This window comes from Gobio gobio (assembly GCF_949357685.1).
Source record: "Gobio gobio genome assembly, chromosome: 3".
Classification (NCBI taxonomy): domain Eukaryota; kingdom Metazoa; phylum Chordata; class Actinopteri; order Cypriniformes; family Gobionidae; genus Gobio; species Gobio gobio.
This window is the reverse complement of record NC_137099.1, coordinates 13,060,555-13,080,004: the sequence shown is the minus strand read 5'-3', so window position 1 is coordinate 13,080,004 and position 19,450 is coordinate 13,060,555. Positions and strand designations below refer to the sequence as shown.

The 19,450-nt window shown below is 40.3% G+C and overlaps 1 protein-coding gene across 1 annotated transcript in view; it reads left to right on the top strand.

Annotated features, from left to right (window-relative positions):
- Positions 1–19,450, top strand: part of grin2ab (glutamate receptor, ionotropic, N-methyl D-aspartate 2A, b) — a gene marked incomplete at its 5' end in the record, with an annotated part of 58,517 nt that overhangs the window by 17,868 nt on the left and 21,199 nt on the right. Inside the window, one exon of the mRNA XM_079811977.1 lies at positions 16,936–17,050. Coding sequence (XP_079668103.1) covers positions 16,936–17,050 — 115 coding nt within the window. The remainder of the gene's footprint in view (positions 1–16,935; positions 17,051–19,450) is intronic.

The window sequence follows — 19,450 nt, the reverse complement described above, 5'->3', positions numbered from 1 at the left end:
TAGCACATTGTCTGAAGAGCTCGGCACAGGTGCACTTAGGGCGTGTCCGAATCCACTTTTGCTAGTTTAACGACGGAAAAAATGGTCTGCGCGCCAGGCGCATGGCCTAAAAGGGTTTACCTATTCTCTTAAAGGGGTGATGAATTGAGAAATCAACTTTCCTTTGAGCCTTTGGTATATAAAAGTTCATCGTGATATAAGAATATCCTGTAAGTTTCAGAGCTGAAAACATCCTTGTTAGTCAAAGAAAAGCTTTTATAGGCACCAGGCCCAGAAAACGAGAGATCTCAGAATATGTCGACCATTGACGCAATAGGACACAGAAGCACCGCCTCAAGCCCGCCCACCGGCTCATGGAGCTAAAAGATGCCGATTCCAGCTCACATGCGCAAGCCATTGCGTTTGTTTGCTTCATTTCACCACGGAATCGATTGTAGGTGGAGACTGGATTTGCAGACATATTGAGATTAAAACACAATGCTGTGCCTTCTATATTGGATCCGACAGGAATCTTATGTGACACTTATGTGAGTAAAACATGTTTTTTATATGTGATAGTATTGCATTGTTACAGATCGTTTGATATCTATTGATTACATACCTGGAGGCTGGAGAAGGTGTTATTGATTCATTCGTGATCAGACTCAGACTTGTAACGCCAGCTCACAAAGCCCAAAGTCCCGGGGCTATGTATTTTTCAGACGGGCTATCACCAGCCTGACCGGGCTGTAGTGAAATAACATTCCTTTCTTGCGCACATGTGTGTGTGTGTGTGTGTGTGTGTACGGTTCGCGGTTATATTCACTAATGATTGGGCGAAATGATACAAAAATAACATTCCAATCAATTGCGGGTGGATGCGAGATGAATCATTGTGTTTGTTTGATAAAGACATTTTACGAGCCCTGGCTGTGGGCTGGGCGATTCATTCCGGTTGCCGTTTGCCACACGCTGTCACTGACAGGGGAGCTGAAGCTCATTAAATATGCAAATCTTATCCAATCCTAGCCATGGGCGTTTACTTCCATGTCTTCAGTGCGGCTCGCCCATCAAAACCGACCGTTTTTCAGAGAGCCTCAAAACCAAGGCAGAAAATAACCTATTACTTATTCATTATGATGTTTTTGAATGTAAAAACCACGCAAATGTCATTAGTTGACCTCAGACAACAGTATAAAAAAATTTAAAAAGCGAGTTCATTACACCGTTAATGAGTCATGGGTGTCTTTTGGGCGTAACTTGCAATAAACCAATCAGAAACTCATCTCCCATTCCCTTTAAAAGCCAGTTGTGCACGAGCCATGGCGGATTTGCTATTTATATGGCGGAATTTGCGAGCGGAAAGACTGAACGCTTCTCCAGAGATGAATCCTTTTATATTTCATATTTTAAAATGTGAGTGTGCGCGCACTGTGCACCCGCCTAAAGGCGCATATTACGAACGAGCCCTTTAAATCACACAAAATAATTTAATCGATAAAACTTAGTGATTTATTAAGCAAGGTCATGCGTATTTGGACTGCTCAACCGCGAATCACGTAAAGCAGACACAAGGAAAAATTTAGCAAGTGTGCTGGAGTTATGTTTGGACTATTTTACGTTAAAGGGCGATAATGTCAATTGCAAACATTGTGACTGTGTGTTAACCCTTAAATGCATGACTGTCTCGCCAATCGTTCTTACATATTCGGGTCTTTAGCGACCCGGATCTATATCACACACGGATGGATCTCAACCTGCCGCGATAATATAAAACTCTCCTGATATTAGTGTAACAATTACAGAAGAATACAATAAAGCATATTTCGTTACCTTTTGGAGCTTGGAAGGGTTCAGTTTGAGCAGATGTTTTATACCATCATCTCTGTCCTCGTCAGCGCTCATTTCCCAGTACATTCAGCATCTGGCTCATATTCGCGATCTCAAACATATTCTCAGAACAATCACTTTCAACATCTTCAAAATCAATATTTTGATCACTGACAGCTTCTTCACCAGATCCACCATCAAGTGACAGTGGCACTAATATTTGATTGTGTTCAGTACTTGCTCTGCTGTAAATCGCTGAGCCATTTCAAGTTTAGCAGATTATACTTATTGTTTTGTTTTCAGTCAGCAGTAACTATGAGTGAAACGTCACTTCATCATTGTGTATCAGACATTGCCACCTTGTGGAATAAAGGTGAATTGCACTTATTCCGTCATTAAATAGTAAATTATTATTGTGCATTAAGAAAATATTGGTACAATCTTACACACCTCGGGTCGTTAGCGACCCTATACAATTTTTACAAAAAATTAATGGAAAAACAGGCATTATTTTATATATTTTTTTTTTTTCTTGTTATATTGTTTATAATGAATTTATTGAGGAATACTAAGAAAGTTGATGTCTAACTTTAAAAAATGAATGAGGAGGAGAGTAGTGAATGATGTCCCGGGTCGCTAAAGACCTGAGGTATGCATTTAAGGGTTAAAATACAACACTGCATGTATCATTTGAAAAAGTCCGTAACAGGATATGAGTCTACACAGCCAACAATATCCTCTGTTTTAGCCAGGAAAATGACTGGAGCTCAAAAGGCAGAAGGAATAACAGAACGACTGTGTAAAATGATTGCAAATGACTGAGTTTCATTCAGCCAGACTACAACATACCGTCAAGAGGTAACTCAGCTTTTACATTAAGCTTCTGCACATGTTATTCATGTGAGGCACGTACGTATCAATTTCAAGAATGCTGAAGTAGGCTGTAACACTTTATGGACATTCATGAGTAAAAGTGCGCTTTTTCGAATTCTTGAGATGTTCCGTTATTTGCACAGTATCCTATGCACATTTGGGAGGAAAATAACGCGCTTATAATAATAAAACAACCTATTTTCTCACATAGATGCAAGGAATATGAAATAAGCTCACATGCACCTGTTGCCAGAGTGCGCATCTGAGGCGGCATTGTATTAGTCGTTATATTTGATTATTAAATAAATAATTGAATTAAATGATCAATCACAACGACTCATTTTAAAATCCTACTAGCCTTTTATTTAGACTAAAAACCCTATTTTATACTTAAAATGGCATTTTGAGCAGCATTTGCACACCCTGTCATGCTGTTGGCTATATGCCACTGCAGTAGACGCATATTACACTATTAAGGTTAATAGTTAATTTTATTTAAACGATGATCGATCATGGGAATTTGTGTAAATTTACCTCCCTAACCTCTAACCATAATTATTAAGTAATCTAAGGTTCTAGTTTTTTGGGAGGGCTTTGATTTTTGAATGTGATTACATGTGATTTAATTACAGTTTTTGTGCAATAAAAGTTATAGCAATTTAGCCATATGTTCTAAATAATCAGATATTGGCTGTTCTTTTGTATAGGTCTCCATTATATCATGCATTCCTAGTTATATTGGGTAAACTTTAGTAAGTTGGAGAGTTCTGTAAACTCTGTCTGTGTTTGTGTTTATCTCACTGTTTGTTGTGAGCCCAACCCAGACCTGCTGTATCTGCTCAAGCATAAACACAACAACTCCTTTCATAAGCACCTCCTGCAACATTATCACCTTTACACAGAAGACGCTGCCATGAGGCTGACAAGTCTCATGTTTTAAGCGCTTGAGTGATTTCACAGCCTAAGGCAAAAGTGTCTGCCTTTTGTTTTGCCAGAGTTGTGGCAACTCCTTTAATCCAAATTATTCACAGTCTGACACATTAACTGTAAATGGCATCGATTATCATCTGCTCATCTTGAGCACCACTTTTTGTTTTTGTTTTGTTTTTTTCCCCCTCGCTCAGGTTTAATGTAGTCACACATACTGTATTTCTCACTGTACAGATTTAAAGTCAACTTCATCTGGGGGTATTTTCCACACCTGATATGCTGTTAAAACATTAAACACCTTAGCGGTAGCAGTGCTGTATTATGGGAGCACCGATCTGTTTTCCATCAGACGTTTTCCTCTGCGCTTGCTGTCCTTTGATTCTGGCCTTGTTTACTTGCTTCGCTTGTAGGCAAGGCAAGATCTCTGAAAATCGATTGTGAAGCATTATGTTGTAGCTTTCCCTCGTTGTTGACCTCCTATTTATTGTCTTTCAGCACACAAAACAACATAATAACTACTGGGCCAGTTCTTTGGTTGCATTGGATATGTCAGCCCGTGTATTATTAGTGACAAACCTGTGTTCGCTTACATAGTCTGTGCTAGCGAAATGCCATTTAAAGGTCTCTGTTATTCAGTTAATAATTCAGCATTTCTTGTTGTTTTTGATCTGAAGAATTCTCATGAGTTTTAGCGCATGCGGTTGCTAGGGTAATTATGGTTGTTTCTAGGTTTTAATTCCTTGTTTGTGATTGGTCTGTCATGATTATTACATAAATGCCTGATCACAGTTATTTGCAATAACCATGATTTAAATTTAAAAGGTGTAATATGCAGTGTGAACAAAGAGTGCTGCAGTGTTACTTAAGTCAATGACATGCCATGAAACTGAAGAGATTAACCACTTGCTCTTTTTCTAAGAGAATGAGAGATTGAAGAATATGTTGAAAAACTATCAAGAATTACACACAGAAATTCAAAGGTTTTCTTTCATGTGAATAAAGGCGTATGGGTTTAAAGGGATAGTTCACCCAAAAATGAAAATTAGCCCATGATTTACTCCACTCAAGCATTCCTAGATGTATATGACATTCTTCTCTCAGACAAACACAATAGGCATATTATTAAACTATGTCCTGGCTCTTCCAAGCATTATAATGGCAGTAAATGGCATCCCAAAAATTGAAGCCCAAAAAAGTGTATCCATCCATTCTAAAAGTAATCCACATGGCTCTGGGGGTCAATAAAGGCCTTCTGAAGCGAATCAATGGGTTTGTGTAAGAAAAATATCCATATTTAACATCTTCTAAAGTAAAATATCTAGCTTCCGGTGAGTAAATCATGGGATAATTTTCATTTTTGGGTCAACTGTCCCTTTAATTGACCTGCCTGAAAGGGTTAGTTCACCCAAAAATGCAAAATTACCCCATGATTTACTCACCCTCAAGTCATCCTTGGTGGATATGACATCCTTCTTTCAGACGAATACAATAGTTGTTATATTAAAAAAGTCCTGGGGGGGTAATAAAGGCCTTCTGAAGCGAAGCGATGCGTTTGTGTAGGAAAAATATCCATATTTAAAACTTTATAAAGTAACATATCTAGATTCCACCAGATCGGAAAAAAACGTAACTGGTGTGTAATGTCGTCAGATGTAGCGTAAGCATTTTGAACTGCGAGAGGCACTATACTTTTTCCGTAAGTTGAATACGGAAGGCGATCTGTCGGAAGCTAGATATTTAACTTTATAAAGTTTTAAATACGGATATTTTTCTTACACAAATGCATTGCTTCGCTTCAGAAGGCCTTTATTTACCTCCCGGAGCCGTGTGGAGCAGTTATATGATGGTTAGATGCACTTTTGTGGACTTCAAAAACAGAGCAACAATTCACTGCCATTATAAAGCTTGGAAGAGTCTGACTTTTTTAATATAACTCCAATTTTATTCGTCATATACACCTAGGATGGTTTGAGGGTGAGTAAATCATGGGCTAATTTTAATTTTTGGGTCAACTAACCCTTTAAAATGATGTGTGAAATAATAGAGCACAGAGATGTATTACTAATGCATAATAAAAATACAATAAATATATTCAGCTTGGCTGGTTTCCAAAAAATAACAACGTTGTGGACGTAATATATTTGCAATATATTTTACTTTATCAGAAATATTTATTGTAAATGTATTTTATTTGACACCCCTGTGTAATACTTGTACAAAGCCTTAATATACTGCAGTCTTTTGCAATAATTTGTCACGATTAGCACAGCACTAACAAAGACCTGACCAGAGAAAGATTAATTGCAATTGTGACTCCATGTGGAACCATCATCACCTAATATGCATTTAACTACCTCTAATCTCGGACTAACATTTCACTGTTAATTGAGATCATGCATAAAGAGGCTCTGTGTACAGAAAGCCATTCGAAATGACATTTCATAAACCACCTACTCTCAGTAACATAATTAGTTGTAAGCTTTGGATAATTTCCAGAAGACTATGGAAAATAAAGGTCACCTTGCGTAGAGTCTATTACATTACCCCGTCTCTATTTCTTAATCAGTGAGATTAGATGCACAGAATGATGTATTTATTTAAGGCAATACTATGTGACAGCTATGACAAAAATCAATTTTCAATTTGTGCTGTGGAAATCTCTAATATAAGAATAAGACACTTACAAACAAGCACGCACAGCAGAAGCTGTGTTTGAGTAGCAGGTGTAGCTCTGACCCCGTTCTTTTCATTTCTGCCTGAAGCTAAACCTCATATCCTAGTTATGTTCCTTTTTCTTAATTCTTAATTAAATTCTGAAGAGAGTATGTGTATGTTTGTGCCATCTGAGTAGTGCACAGCTGAGCTAAGCTTTATTGTGAGTTACATGGAGAAGGCAGAGATACAGTACCGAGCTTCTGTTGTTCAGTGGAGTGTGTGTGATTTAACAGGGTAAGTGTGAAAGTATTCAGACCTTTCAAGGATTACTTCACCCAAAAATGTAAATTCTGTCATTATTTACTCGGCCTCATGTCGAGCCAAACCCGCGGGACCATCGTCCATGTGACACAGATGGAGATGTTTTGAATAACGGGACTGCTCGCTCATTTCCATGTCTTTACAGTGAATGGGGACTGAAGCGTTCAAGCTTTAAAGGATGTAAAAGCACTGTTCAAGTATTATAGTATTCCATACAACTTGTATTCCAAGTTTTCTGAAGCCATATGTTAGCTTTGTGTGTAATGATAATCTTCCCCTCCTGTCAACTGCTGAGTCAGACTAGTTTTGTGAACTGGATCAACATTTAATTGAAAAGATGCTTATTGTTTTTCCAGGAGATTTAGGGCAGATGTCAATATTTTAATTTCCTTTTGTTTTCCACGGAAGAAAGAACATTATACAGGTGGAGCGGCATGAGGGTAAGTAAATAGCATACTTTTTTTGAGAGATCAAGCTCTCAAACCGAACCGTCTTTTTACTTCATTACAAATCATTGTAATGATATAGTATCTGTGACATTCTTACTTTTAAATGAATCAATATGACATTGTTCCTTTATAAAATGTGTATTCATTGTCCAATAGGTTGGAGATGCTGTAAATTCACAAAAATTATATGGTTGCCAATTTAGTACAATTAATCATTTTAAAAAACAATGCATTGAGAAAGGAATCGTTTTTAATCGTGTTCCCTGACCCATACGCTACACATTATGACTTTAAATTATCCAGATATTATATCATCCAGTGTTAAGAGGATAGTTCACCCAAAAATGAAAATTCTGTCACTAATTACTCACCCTCATGTCGTTCCAAATCCGTAAGACCTGAGTTCATCTTCGGGACGTAAACTGCGTAGGACACTGGCACAGGCCAGAACTAAATTGTTGAATAAATACATTATTTTTGTTTGTTTTTGCGCACAAAAAGTATTCTCGTCGCTTCATAAAATTAATGTTGAACCACTGTAGTCACATGGGCTATTTTAACGCTGCTTTTACTACCTTTCTGGACCTTGAAAATGATAATTAAATTGCTGTCTATGAAGGGGTCAGAGAGCTCTCGGATTTCATAAAAAATATCTTAATTTGTGTTCTGAAGATGAACGAAGGTCTTACGGGTTTGGAATGACATGAGGGTGAGGAATCAATGACAGAATTTGTATTTTTGCCTGAAGTAACCCTTATTTAGTATTATTTATATAACATTGTGGTGTTTATTGATGTTTTGAAGGCGCTTTTATATTTTCAGTGTTCATTTGAATTGGTTTGTTTTAGTTATTTACGTGCTTTTGTAATTTGTATTATTTTTTGCTAATATTTCTATATATTTTTATTTCACTTTTTAGTACTTCACCTTATGTAAATAAGCGATTTGATACGGCAACAATTCAAATTTTTGTTTTTAAAATGTTCATCTAACATTTATATTTTATTTTATTTCAGTTGCTAAAACAATTTTAATGGTAACAATTTACAATAAGGTCTTATTTGTTAACATTAGATAAGGTATTAACTAACATGAACTAACCATGAACAATACATTTGTTACTGTATTTGTTAATCTTTGTTAACGTTAGTTAATAAAAATGCAGCTGTTCATTGTTTGTTCTTGTTAGTTCACAGTGCATTCAATTAACAAATACAACTTTTGATTTGAATAATGTATTAGTAAATGTTGAAATTAACATGAACAAAGATTAATACATGTTGAAGAAGTGCAGTGCATTAGTTTGTGTTAATTAGTGAAACCTTATTGTAACATTTTTTAGTTAATACATTGCAGTTTGTTTGAGTATTAAATGAATTTAATGAAAAATAATAATATTTAATCACTTGACAGCCTCCATTAAAGTTTAAACAAATTTCCTGAATGAGGATTTAAACAGGTTCAATTGGATTATACCTGTGAGTCATTATAACCTTTTCCTAGATAAACTAAATTGTCACGGTTACGGGATAATTATTCAGGTTGTTAATCGAAAGGACAGCTGTGAAAATGAAGACTAAAGAGCATTCTAAATATGTCAGAGATAATGTTTGACAAATGCTTTAGGAAAAGGTTGGAAAACAATGTCCAAATCGTTGGATGTCCCAGCGGTGTTGGTTCAATTATGAAGAAGTGGAAACTACCACAAGCCCCCCAGACGCCATCTAGAAAAGGTCATTCCTCAAAACTCTGCACAAATAAGTGGATTTGTGAGAGAGGCCAGTGATCACTTTGAAAGAGTTACAGAGTTCAGCAGTTGAGAACAAAGTAAAAGATTGAATGGGCAGTCAAGCATTATCATCGCGCCATATGGGTGGATGATGTTGCAAAAGTAACCAATTTGTCAGATTTTAGAATAAGGTGTTTTTTAGGTAATGTTTTCATTAGTGTCTAACATTTTAGGGATTTTAATGAATAAATAGTAGGGCTGTCACGATTCCTCAATTCCATTCGACTTTGCAATTTACCCATGTCGAGTAACTGGCAAAATACAGGAAGTGCCGCATTCCATAGACGAGAATCCATGAACCGTATTATTAGACCAGAGGTGGGACAAAGTCATTGTTATGCAAGTCACAAGTAAGTCTCAAGTCTTTGCCCTCGAGTCCCGTGTCAAGTCGAGTCAAAGATGAGGCAAGTCCCAAGTCGAGTCAAAAGTCAAAGCCAACAAGTCTCAAGTCGAGTCCAAAGTCCTACCATTTTAGTTTCGAGTCATTTCAAGTCCTCTTACCACAGAAATAAAATGTATACAAATCATGCATGTCTGTAAGATTTGTATTTATTTAAACCTCTTTTTATACAATGACATTAATCAAATTTCTTCCCAAATTCCTTTTATTTTTTCCCAAATTCTGTTTTTTCCGTTTAAATTTTTGCTAATTCCTTTTTTTTCCGTTTGAATTTTTGGGAATTCAGTTTTTTTTACCCTTAAATGTTATTTTAGTTGTAAAAATAGTGTGTTTTTAATGTTAATATAATAGTACATAAAACATAAAATAAGAATGACCTGAAATTTATTGAGGTAACAAACATTTACTTTTCAGGACAAATACAGCATGATGCAACATAACACTGCACTCTAAGTACTTCAAGTCACAACAAAATATAAGTGCTGTGAATTGATCATTTAAAAAAAAAAACGAATTAATCGCATTTTTCTGTAATTAATCATGATTAATTGCAATTAAAAACATTGGAGTTATTAATATTTTGATATTGTAATAATTTCAGTTACTCTCTAAATGAATTTAGAAACAACTTAAAGACAGTATATTTTAAATATGTGTTGTAATGGCATCTTTTTATGAATGAAGGCCAGTATCACTGATATTAATGTCTATATGAAACATTGATGACGTTACATTACAGTATAACTGAAAGCTACCAATTTCAACATTTATTAGGCTTTAAAAAAATAACAACTTTTAATTTAATTGAACTTAAAACAATCTTTACATAAACCCATTATAATAAATGTTATATTTACCTGGCCTTCCCTGTCAGACATAGTCTACACAGAAATTGAATAAAGTTATCAACACCTTTCTTAACTGCATAAATAATAAATGAAATATAGATTAATCATCATTGAAAGCTACAATCTTTTCTGTTCCCGTTGTTCTTTGAACATTAATGACAGACATTATCAGCAGGGCCGTGCAGAGAGTTCTTCAGGGGCAGGGGCTCAAATGCAAAAAAGGGGCAATATATATATATATATATATATTGGATTTTATTTACAGTGCTCGTGATAAGGGTGAAAACAGTCAGTGAGCCGGTGCGTGGTGGCTGGTGAATCCTCGTGCTCAGTGGTGCTCAATCCTGGTGAAAAGTGGGTGTCACAACGTGCTCCTGTGAAGTGGGCTGTCGGTCACTCGCTGCTTTCTAGGAGAACAATAAAGAGAGAGGTTAGTCCAGCAGTACATTCATCTTGAGACCAGAGTCTGTCTGTCTGCTCATCCATAGCTGCTTATATGCCTCCGGGCTGATGAGGTGCAGCTGTGACCGATCAGCCCATGGTGATGACGTGTAGGTGTGTTGTTGCCAGGGCGACGCTGATTCCTCTGGGTGGACTCGTCACATCCCCCCCCCCCTAAGCGTCGTTCTGGTCCTGCGAACATATGGAGACAGTAGGGGTGAAACAAAGGAAGGGTGGGGAATGACCCCTGACAGACCTGCATAAGCTGTCCATATCCTTGAGAGGCCGTCGGCGTTCGCGTTGGCGGCCCCGGCCCGATGACGTACCTCAAAGTGGAAGTCCTGGAGCGCTAGGAACCAGCGAGTCACCCTGGCGTTGGTGTCCTTGGCGCGGGCCATCCACTGAAGGGGCGCATGGTTGGTGACCAGGGTGAACTTGCGGCCTAGCAGATAGTACCTCAGCTCCAGGACTGCCCACTTGATGGCCAGGGCCTCCCTCTCGACGGCGGCGTACATCGTCTCAGCCGGGGACAGCTTCCTGCTGATGTAGACGATCGGATGCTCCTCGCCTTCCTGGATTTGGGACAGGACGGCTCCCAGTCCTGTGTCGGAAGCATCCGTCTGCAGCAGGAAGGGGCAACCGAAGTCTGGACCGCGGAGTACCGGCGACGACGTCAGGGCTGTCTTGACCCGGGCGAAAGCCTCCTCGAGGGCTGGGGTCCAGCAGACTTTCTCCGGCTGCGCCTTCCTGGTCAGGTCTGTCAGGGGGCGGCTAGAGAGGAGAAGTTGGGGATAAAACTCCGGTAATACCCTGCCAACCCCAAAAAGGCCCGTACCTGGGTCTTCGTCTGCGGTCTCGGGGCGGAGTGGATGGCCTCGACTTTCTTCTCCTGGGGCTGGATGAGGCCCCTCCCGACTCGGAAACCCAGGTACTTGGCCTTGGAGAGGGCTAGGTGACACTTACGGGGGTTGGCAGTGAGTCCAGCCCACCGGAGCTCCGAAAGCACCCTCCGCAGACGTTCCAGGTGGTCTCCCCATGCCTCGGAATGGATGACGACATCATCGATGTAGGCCGCCGCGTAGTCCTGGTGGGGCCGTAGGATGATGTTCATCATCCTCTGGAAGGTCGCGGGGGCCCCGTGCAGGCCGAAGGGAAGGGTCCGGTACTGCCAGTGGCCACTGGGGGTCGAGAAAGCAGTCTTGGGTTTAGCGGATTCAGAGAGTGGTACCTGCCAATAGCCTTTGGTGAGGTCCAAGGTGCTGATGTACCGGGCCCTTCCCAACCGATCCAGTAGCTCGTCGACCCGAGGCATGGGGTACCCGTCGAATTCGGAGACTTCGTTCAGGCGTCAGAAGTCGTTGCAAAAGCGGAGGGTGCCATCCGGCTTTGGGACCATCACGATGGGGCTGGACCACGGGCTCCGGGATGGTTCGATTACCCCCAACTTCAGCATTTGTTGGATCTCTTCCTCAATAGCCTGCCGACGAGCCTCCGGGACACGGTAGGGCCGTTGCCGGACGATGACTCCTGGCGGTGTTTGGACGTCGTGTTGTACCACGTTGGTCTGCCCGGGCTGGGTCGAGAACACATCCTGGAACTGACTGACCAGGTGCTGCAGCTCCGCCTTCTGGGCAGCCGAAAGATGGGGGTTGACGTCTACAACCACGGGATCGGTGATACTTAAGGCCGCTACTTGGTCCCGGGTCCCCACCCACTTCTTCAGGAGGTTGATGTGGTAGAGTTGCTCTGCCTGACGTCGTCCCGGCTGCCTCAGACGATACGTGACTGGCCCAATCCTTTCGATCACTGTATAGGGTCCTCTCCAGGTGGCCAGGAACTTGCAGGCAGAGCTGGGGACCAGGACCATGACGTGGTCTCCCGGCTGGAACTCCCGTGGTTGGGCTGCCCGGTCGTACCGGCGTTGCTGCGCCTGTTGAGCCTTGCTGAGGTGTTCCCGGACTAATGGCATCACCCGGTCGATCCGTTCCCTCATCTGGCGGACGTGCTCGATGAGGGTGCGATGAGGGGCAGGCTGCTGCTCCCAAGCTTCTCGGGCGATGTCCAGGAGCCCTCGTGGTTGGCGGCCGAACAGAAGCTCAAAGGGGGTGAAGCCAGTTGAGGCCTGGGGTACTTCGCGGATCCCGAAGAGCACATAAGGAATCATGAGGTCCCAATCCCGCTTATCCTCCGCCGCCACACGTCTCAGCATCTGCTTGAGGGTCTGGTTGAAACTTTCTACAAGCCCGTCCGTCTGTGGTTGATAGACTGTGGTCCTCAACTGCTTCACCCGCAGCAGCCTGCAGAGATATGCCATTAGCCGGGACATGAACGGGGTACCCTGGTCAGTCAGTATCTCCGCTGGTATGCCAACCCGGCTGGCCAGCAGGAACAGCTCCTGGGCGATGTTCTTCGCGGTGGCCTTGCGGAGGGGAATCGCTTCGGGGTACCGGGTGGCATAGTCAACGATGACCAGGATGTGTTCGTGGCCACGGGCAGACTTTGGCAACGGCCCCACTATGTCCATCCCAATCCGCTCGAAGGGCACCTCGATGATGGGCAGCGGAATGAGTGGGCTGGGGGGAGGAGTCCTGGGCGACGTAACTTGGCAGGTCGGGCAGGCCTGGCAGAACCTCTTCACCTCGGCCTCCAGTCCCGGCCAGTGGAACCGGTCACGGATCCGTTGGGCGTGTGTTAGCTGCCCCGAGGTGACCTGCCATGGGATGGGAGTGCCCGCATTCTCCACCAATGTCACGGGGTGAGGAATCACACGACAAGGCAGGTTGAGTGCAAAAGGCCCCGGAGGGTGGATTTTATTTACAGTGCTCGTGATAAGGGTGAAAACAGTCAGTGAGCCGGTGCGTGGTGGCTGGTGAATCCTCGTGCTCAGTGGTGCTCAATCCTGGTGAAAAGTGGGTGTCACAACGTGCTCCTGTGAAGTGGGCTGTCGGTCACTCCCTGCTTTCTAGGAGAACAATAAAGAGAGAGGTTAGTCCAGCAGTACATTCAGCTCGAGACCAGAGTCTGTCTGTCTGCTCATCCATAGCTGCTTAAATGCCTCCGGGCTGATGAGGTGCAGCTGTGACCGTTCAGCCCATGGTGATGACGTGCAGGTGTGTTGTTGCCAGGGCGACGCTGATTCCTCTGGGTGGACTCGTCACAATATATATATATATATATATATATATATATATATATATATATATATATATATATATATATATATATATATATATATATATATATATATATATATCCTTATGCTCATCAAGCCTGCATTTATTTAATCAAAAATACAGAAAAAACAGTAGCCTAATATTGTGAAATATTATTACAATGTTCTTTTTAACTTTTTATCAATCAAAGAATCTTGAAAAGGGTATCACAGTTTCCATCATTGACATTAAATCCTCATATTAGAATGATTTCTGAATGATCATGTGACACTGAAGAGTGGAGTAATGATGCTGAAAATCCAGCTGTGATCACAGGAATAAATTATATTTTAAATTATTTAAAAATAGAAAACCATTATTTTAATAATATTTCACACAATATTGCTGTTTTTTATCAAATAAATGCAGGCTTGATGAACATGAGACTTCTTTCATAAATCATAATGCTGCATAATATTAAAAACTGGTAATATAGGCCTAATAAAGTCCTTTCACGTAACCATTTCACCAGCCTATACTTCTCATAATAGGCCTGTAGATGACGGTGGCACTTGGGTTTTGTTAACTTTGATAGTTTCATGAAATAGTAAACAGTGCATCAATATACATAAATACAAATGAATTTAACACTACTTACCATTAATGCGACTTTTGCTGCTGCTGCATGGTTTTGTGCATGTGCAGTGATTTGTTTGTTGTCAGTTAAAATCCATTTTGTCAGTGATGCAATTTATCAAATGAGACAAACCGCAGGAAATCATTCCACAAACGTTAGTTCGTGTGTCCATGTAATGTTCAACCGATTTATGAATAAGAACAGAAAATTACCGATCCACTTCACATCGCCCAATGGAATTTGAACTTGCTTTGCCAGATCACGATTGGTTGGTGTATATACATGACAAACGGGCATTGGTGAATTGTGTAATACTTTAAAATATATAATATATAGATTTGTAATTAAATCAACACATTAGCTCTGATTATGGATGAAAAAAAAAATATTTTTTTTTTACTTTTTTCCGTAAGGCCACACACTCTCTGAAAGGACCATATTTGGCTCGAGAGCCGTTTCTGAGCAGTGGAAAATCAGCAGTCAATCTAAACGCACGCAACCCATAGCAACGCGTTATGGCAACGCCTCAACAGAAATTGTCCGACTTTTGAGCCGTTCGTTACTATTGTATACATTGTCATGTTATAATAATCACATTTATTTAGTTTTATTGACCACGATATTATCATTGATATTTGTCTGAGAGGGGCACTTTTGATTCATTTTGAAAAAGGGCAGGGGCTCGAGCACCCAAAGCCCATTCGTTCTTCTCCCTCTCAAAACCGCATTTCATTCCAAATATGTAAAATTGCGGGAAATTCCGCGTTAACAATAGATTCCGCGATCGCGGAAATCATAGGGCCCTAGAGAGAGAGAGAGAGAGAGAGAGAGAGAGAGAGAGAGAGAGAGAAACCAACGTGGGACTACAGTGATTGGATGTCGTGCAGGCAGCGCGCGCTCTCTGCATGCATACAGGTGATGCACATTTTTTTCACAGATGCAGATACACTGAGTGGCGCGGCCGTGTGAACATTTTTTTCCCCCACAGGTTTTCATGGGAAGTAGCAAGTCTTCTCGAGTCAAAAGGCGCAAGTCCAAGTGAAGTCACGAGTCACTGATGTTCAAGTCCAAGTCGAGTTGCAAGTCTTTGTACATTTTGTCGAGTCGAGTCTGAAGTCATCAAATTCATGACTCGAGTCTGACTCGAGTCCAAGTCACATGACTCGAGTCCACACCTCTGAGTCAAGCCCATATTCTCTTAGTAGTAACATAGTGACACAGTGACCAACGTAATATCAAAGATGGCGACATCCATAAAACTAAAAAATTCTTATCACTTCTAATATAACAAGATTCCATTTGTGACGCAAGTTCATCTGTAAAATCTTTATTAACAGTGACTGGATCTAAAACCTTCAGATGACAAATCTCCATCACTGTAAGTTACCGAAACCACACATGAAACCCTGCAACACATTGTGCAGCGCAGAGCGGATTTCTCAGATTGTATGATGTGACAGACAACTAGTCCAGGCCAGTTGCGTTCACACGGCGCAGGTTTTCAGACTAGACCAGCCAATGTGCATGTGTAGTCCTAAATGCGTGTCTCAGAACACTGACTAATTATATCAGAGCTTTTAACGGTGGCTGCAGTGATGCGACGACTTTACCAGTTAGCGATTGACTCTTATATTTAGAAGGCGGGACTTATTACGCCATATTGCACGTTGCAATTTCTCCAATTCATAAGTAATGTGAGTGCACCATCTTTGTGTATATAAAGTCTTTGGCTCCTGTCAAGAAGCACCCTGAAAGTAGTCCGTGCAGAGGAAATTTATGAGTGAATAAATGTGTTACTTATTCAGTACAAAGCTGTAGGGTAACACTGTTAGAGAACCTTTTTATGCAAAAAAGCCAGTCGTTGATCACAAAAAAAATATTAGGTTTAAGAACATAAAGGTGATTTTCCTACTATGTCAAACTAAATTTGCAAACGGCATAAGCATCATCATATTAACCTGAACAAGAAATTCTGCCAGAATTCAATTAAATGGCAAATTAGCACCTGCAGAGTGTGGGAAGCTTTTACAAACACAACCCCAAAAAGTGTTTGTCTTTGGAGCAAAGAGTGGTTCAACAAAATAATAAATTGTGGAGATTGAATACTTTATTGTTGTTGTTGTGGGCTTTTTTTGTGAATACTTTTACATTAATTTCACATTAAAATAATTTATAGTTTTAATGCTTTGAAACAGCATAGAACAAAAACAATGCATAATTTGTCTATTTAAAATGAATTAGTTGGAGGTCTAAATGCATTTGGAAGACTTCATTTGTTTCAAATGCCTTCATTTGAAGGCATTTGTTTATGTGTGTGCTTGCTCGTTGAATATGGGACTTTGGCTACAAAACCTTGGAACTGGGATAGATTGATTTGTCCAAGTTATTTAAGATCACAAAGGTAATGTAATATCTTCGTAAAATAGATAAGACGCCAAATGCCATTCAATAAGATGTTATTTATATTGTTTACCTTTGAGCTTTTAATTTATTTCATTAAATGACTTGCATGCCCCCCCCCCCCCCCCAAACAATTAGGTCTGAACGCAATATAACAAGTAAACCTTTAAGCATTTAATACGCTTGTTGAGTTTAAACTGTTTGGGGTTTTTGTGTCTATGTGTGTTGCAGATATATGATGGGAGTCAGTCTAGGGGGTAAAGATCATTCATTCATGGACGATGGCTACCAAGTCAATCCCAAACTGATTGTCATTGTTCTGAACACACAGAGGGAATGGGAGAAGGTAAGATAAAGAGCCTTTAATCTTTATATCCCCCCGAATCTTCATTTTTTTTCTGTTAGCTTTGCCTGTAAGGGGATTCAGGAACCATAAGAAATCGATATACTGTTTACTAGCTCAAAGCCTTTTTGTGACTGTGACTGAAAATGCACTGGACTTTGCTATTAGAGAAAAGAACATTTCATTTGTACTTCCCTTTTCACATCTTGGGGTTTTTCATGCACATGACTTCAAACATGCTTTACTTAGTCATAAAGAATCAAAATAGCCCTTATTAACGCAATGGTTTCATAACTGATTTATTGCGAAATTATTTCCAGTATTAAGTTGAAGAAGAGTGCACATGTGTCTCCATCCAATTCGATTATGCTGGTTGTTGCCCTTTTTCATTTCTCTCTCTATTTTGGCTATTAGCATATATAATTTGCTTGCTTTTTTGTACAGTAATCTATTCTCTGTCTTTGCTCTCTTTCTCTAATTAGCTTTACATGTTCTCCTATTCTATCTCGGTGCTTCACACACTCGTTTTCGTAATCATTTGCTCACTCATGCGTTCTTTTAATGAGTTGTTATTTCTCTGAGGTGTGTTGGATGCTGTGTGTTTTGACAGTGCCCTGCAGTGTGTGTGAAGACACACACTCACATTAAAACCCTACAGTGATTGTGTGAAAAGTGTGACACTAATCATTTCTCACTGCAGCGGGGCTAGAACAGGGTGTGAGCCGATCGTGTTATCGGAGCTTATAGACGAGCATGCACATGACGGCACACATTTTACTATTGCGCAAAGAGTACAGAGCACATACATGGGTAACCTTGACACATTATGTTGTTACATGGGAAGCTGACATGACATTTCAAGCAGCAACAACAGTTTGGCGTGCTGTCTAAAACTACTTTAAACAGCATTTTTCCGTTGTTATCAGTACGCATGCAGTTTTAAAGGCACAGTAAGTAATTTTCGCGGCTAGAGGACACATATTCAAAACAATAACAAAGGCGTAGCTTGATGGCGCTGTGAAGAAGCGAGGAATGATGGGAGTTGTCGTCTTCACCTCCACAGCAGATGGAAATCAATCCGACGGGATTTACAAATCATGTTCATGGATGAGGTAATGAAATAAAGTTTTATAACCGTTACGTTTGAGCACACGATTTTATTTCATTCTAATAAATTAGCTGCAGGTAACGTAATGTTTAATGCTAAATTACTACTCATACATGTCACTTTATTCATCAAATTAAATGGTGCGGTAACGCAGTGCAGTTTTACGTGTCAAAACAATCAAATTAAAGTTACATTTGAATTTAGCCATAGCATTTGCAAAAAGGCTGACGTACTATTTATGTATAACACTTAATTACACTGCCATAGACTTTTTAAACAGTGTTAATTACCTAAGCACAAACCAAGTGCAATACTACTGTATGTCTAGTTACATCAGCGAAAATTCATTACTAATCATTAAGAATATCTGTATCAGTAAATACATATACTGTACATGTTACTTGCGGTAAATTAACAACACAAGACTTTCAAACAATAAGACTAACCCTGTTGAGGTATATAACAATGATTTGTTTTCTGTCTATAGAGTTATCTATACAGTGGCTCACCTATCTAATAAAACACATGCAAGATCGGCGTCTCTATTTAGTCAAAGTTTGTCACAAAGCTCTCTCCATCTTGGAAATCCCACACTAATATTGATCCTTGTTTTATTTCTTCTCTTGTCCAAAACTCTTCTTGGGTCTTTTGATTCACCCCTATGTTTACGTTTCTGTGACAGAACCTACTGCAAGTGATAACAAATAATTGTGGTCTATGTGAAATAAACAACAGAGTGGTGTGCTAGAAACTACTACTTCCACACCAAATTTTTTCATGAGACTCACTGTGTTGCCATGGTTTCTACGGCAGTAAAAGCAGAAACCATGGATAACGCGGACATGATGTCAGAAGGTGTGAACAGAGAACTCAAATGCAGAGGATATGTGAACAGAGTTTATTGACTTTGGGAAAACGACAACCTCCAAAGTATTGACACACGTGAAAAAAATATGAGGAATTTTGTGGGAGCTCCATAGCTGTCCGTAAAGTGCTCAGCAGGCTGTGGAGACCACCCAAAAATGCAGTGCCCATACAGGACGGGGAACAAGACGGGACAGAGAGAACAGCATTAGACACAGATCACAAACAGTCCTAAAACACATGACGTGAAGCAAGAAATGATTTACTGAAAACACAAGTGGCAGAAAACAGCAGAGATGATAAAGGGGAAACTGGAACAAGTGGCAGGTGAGGGAAATCAGCTTTTGATCTGTGTACAACCGCACTGTAAAATCAGCGCTGATTGTCCAGGTCACGAGCTGCAGAAAATGACAGGACAAACACAGACAACC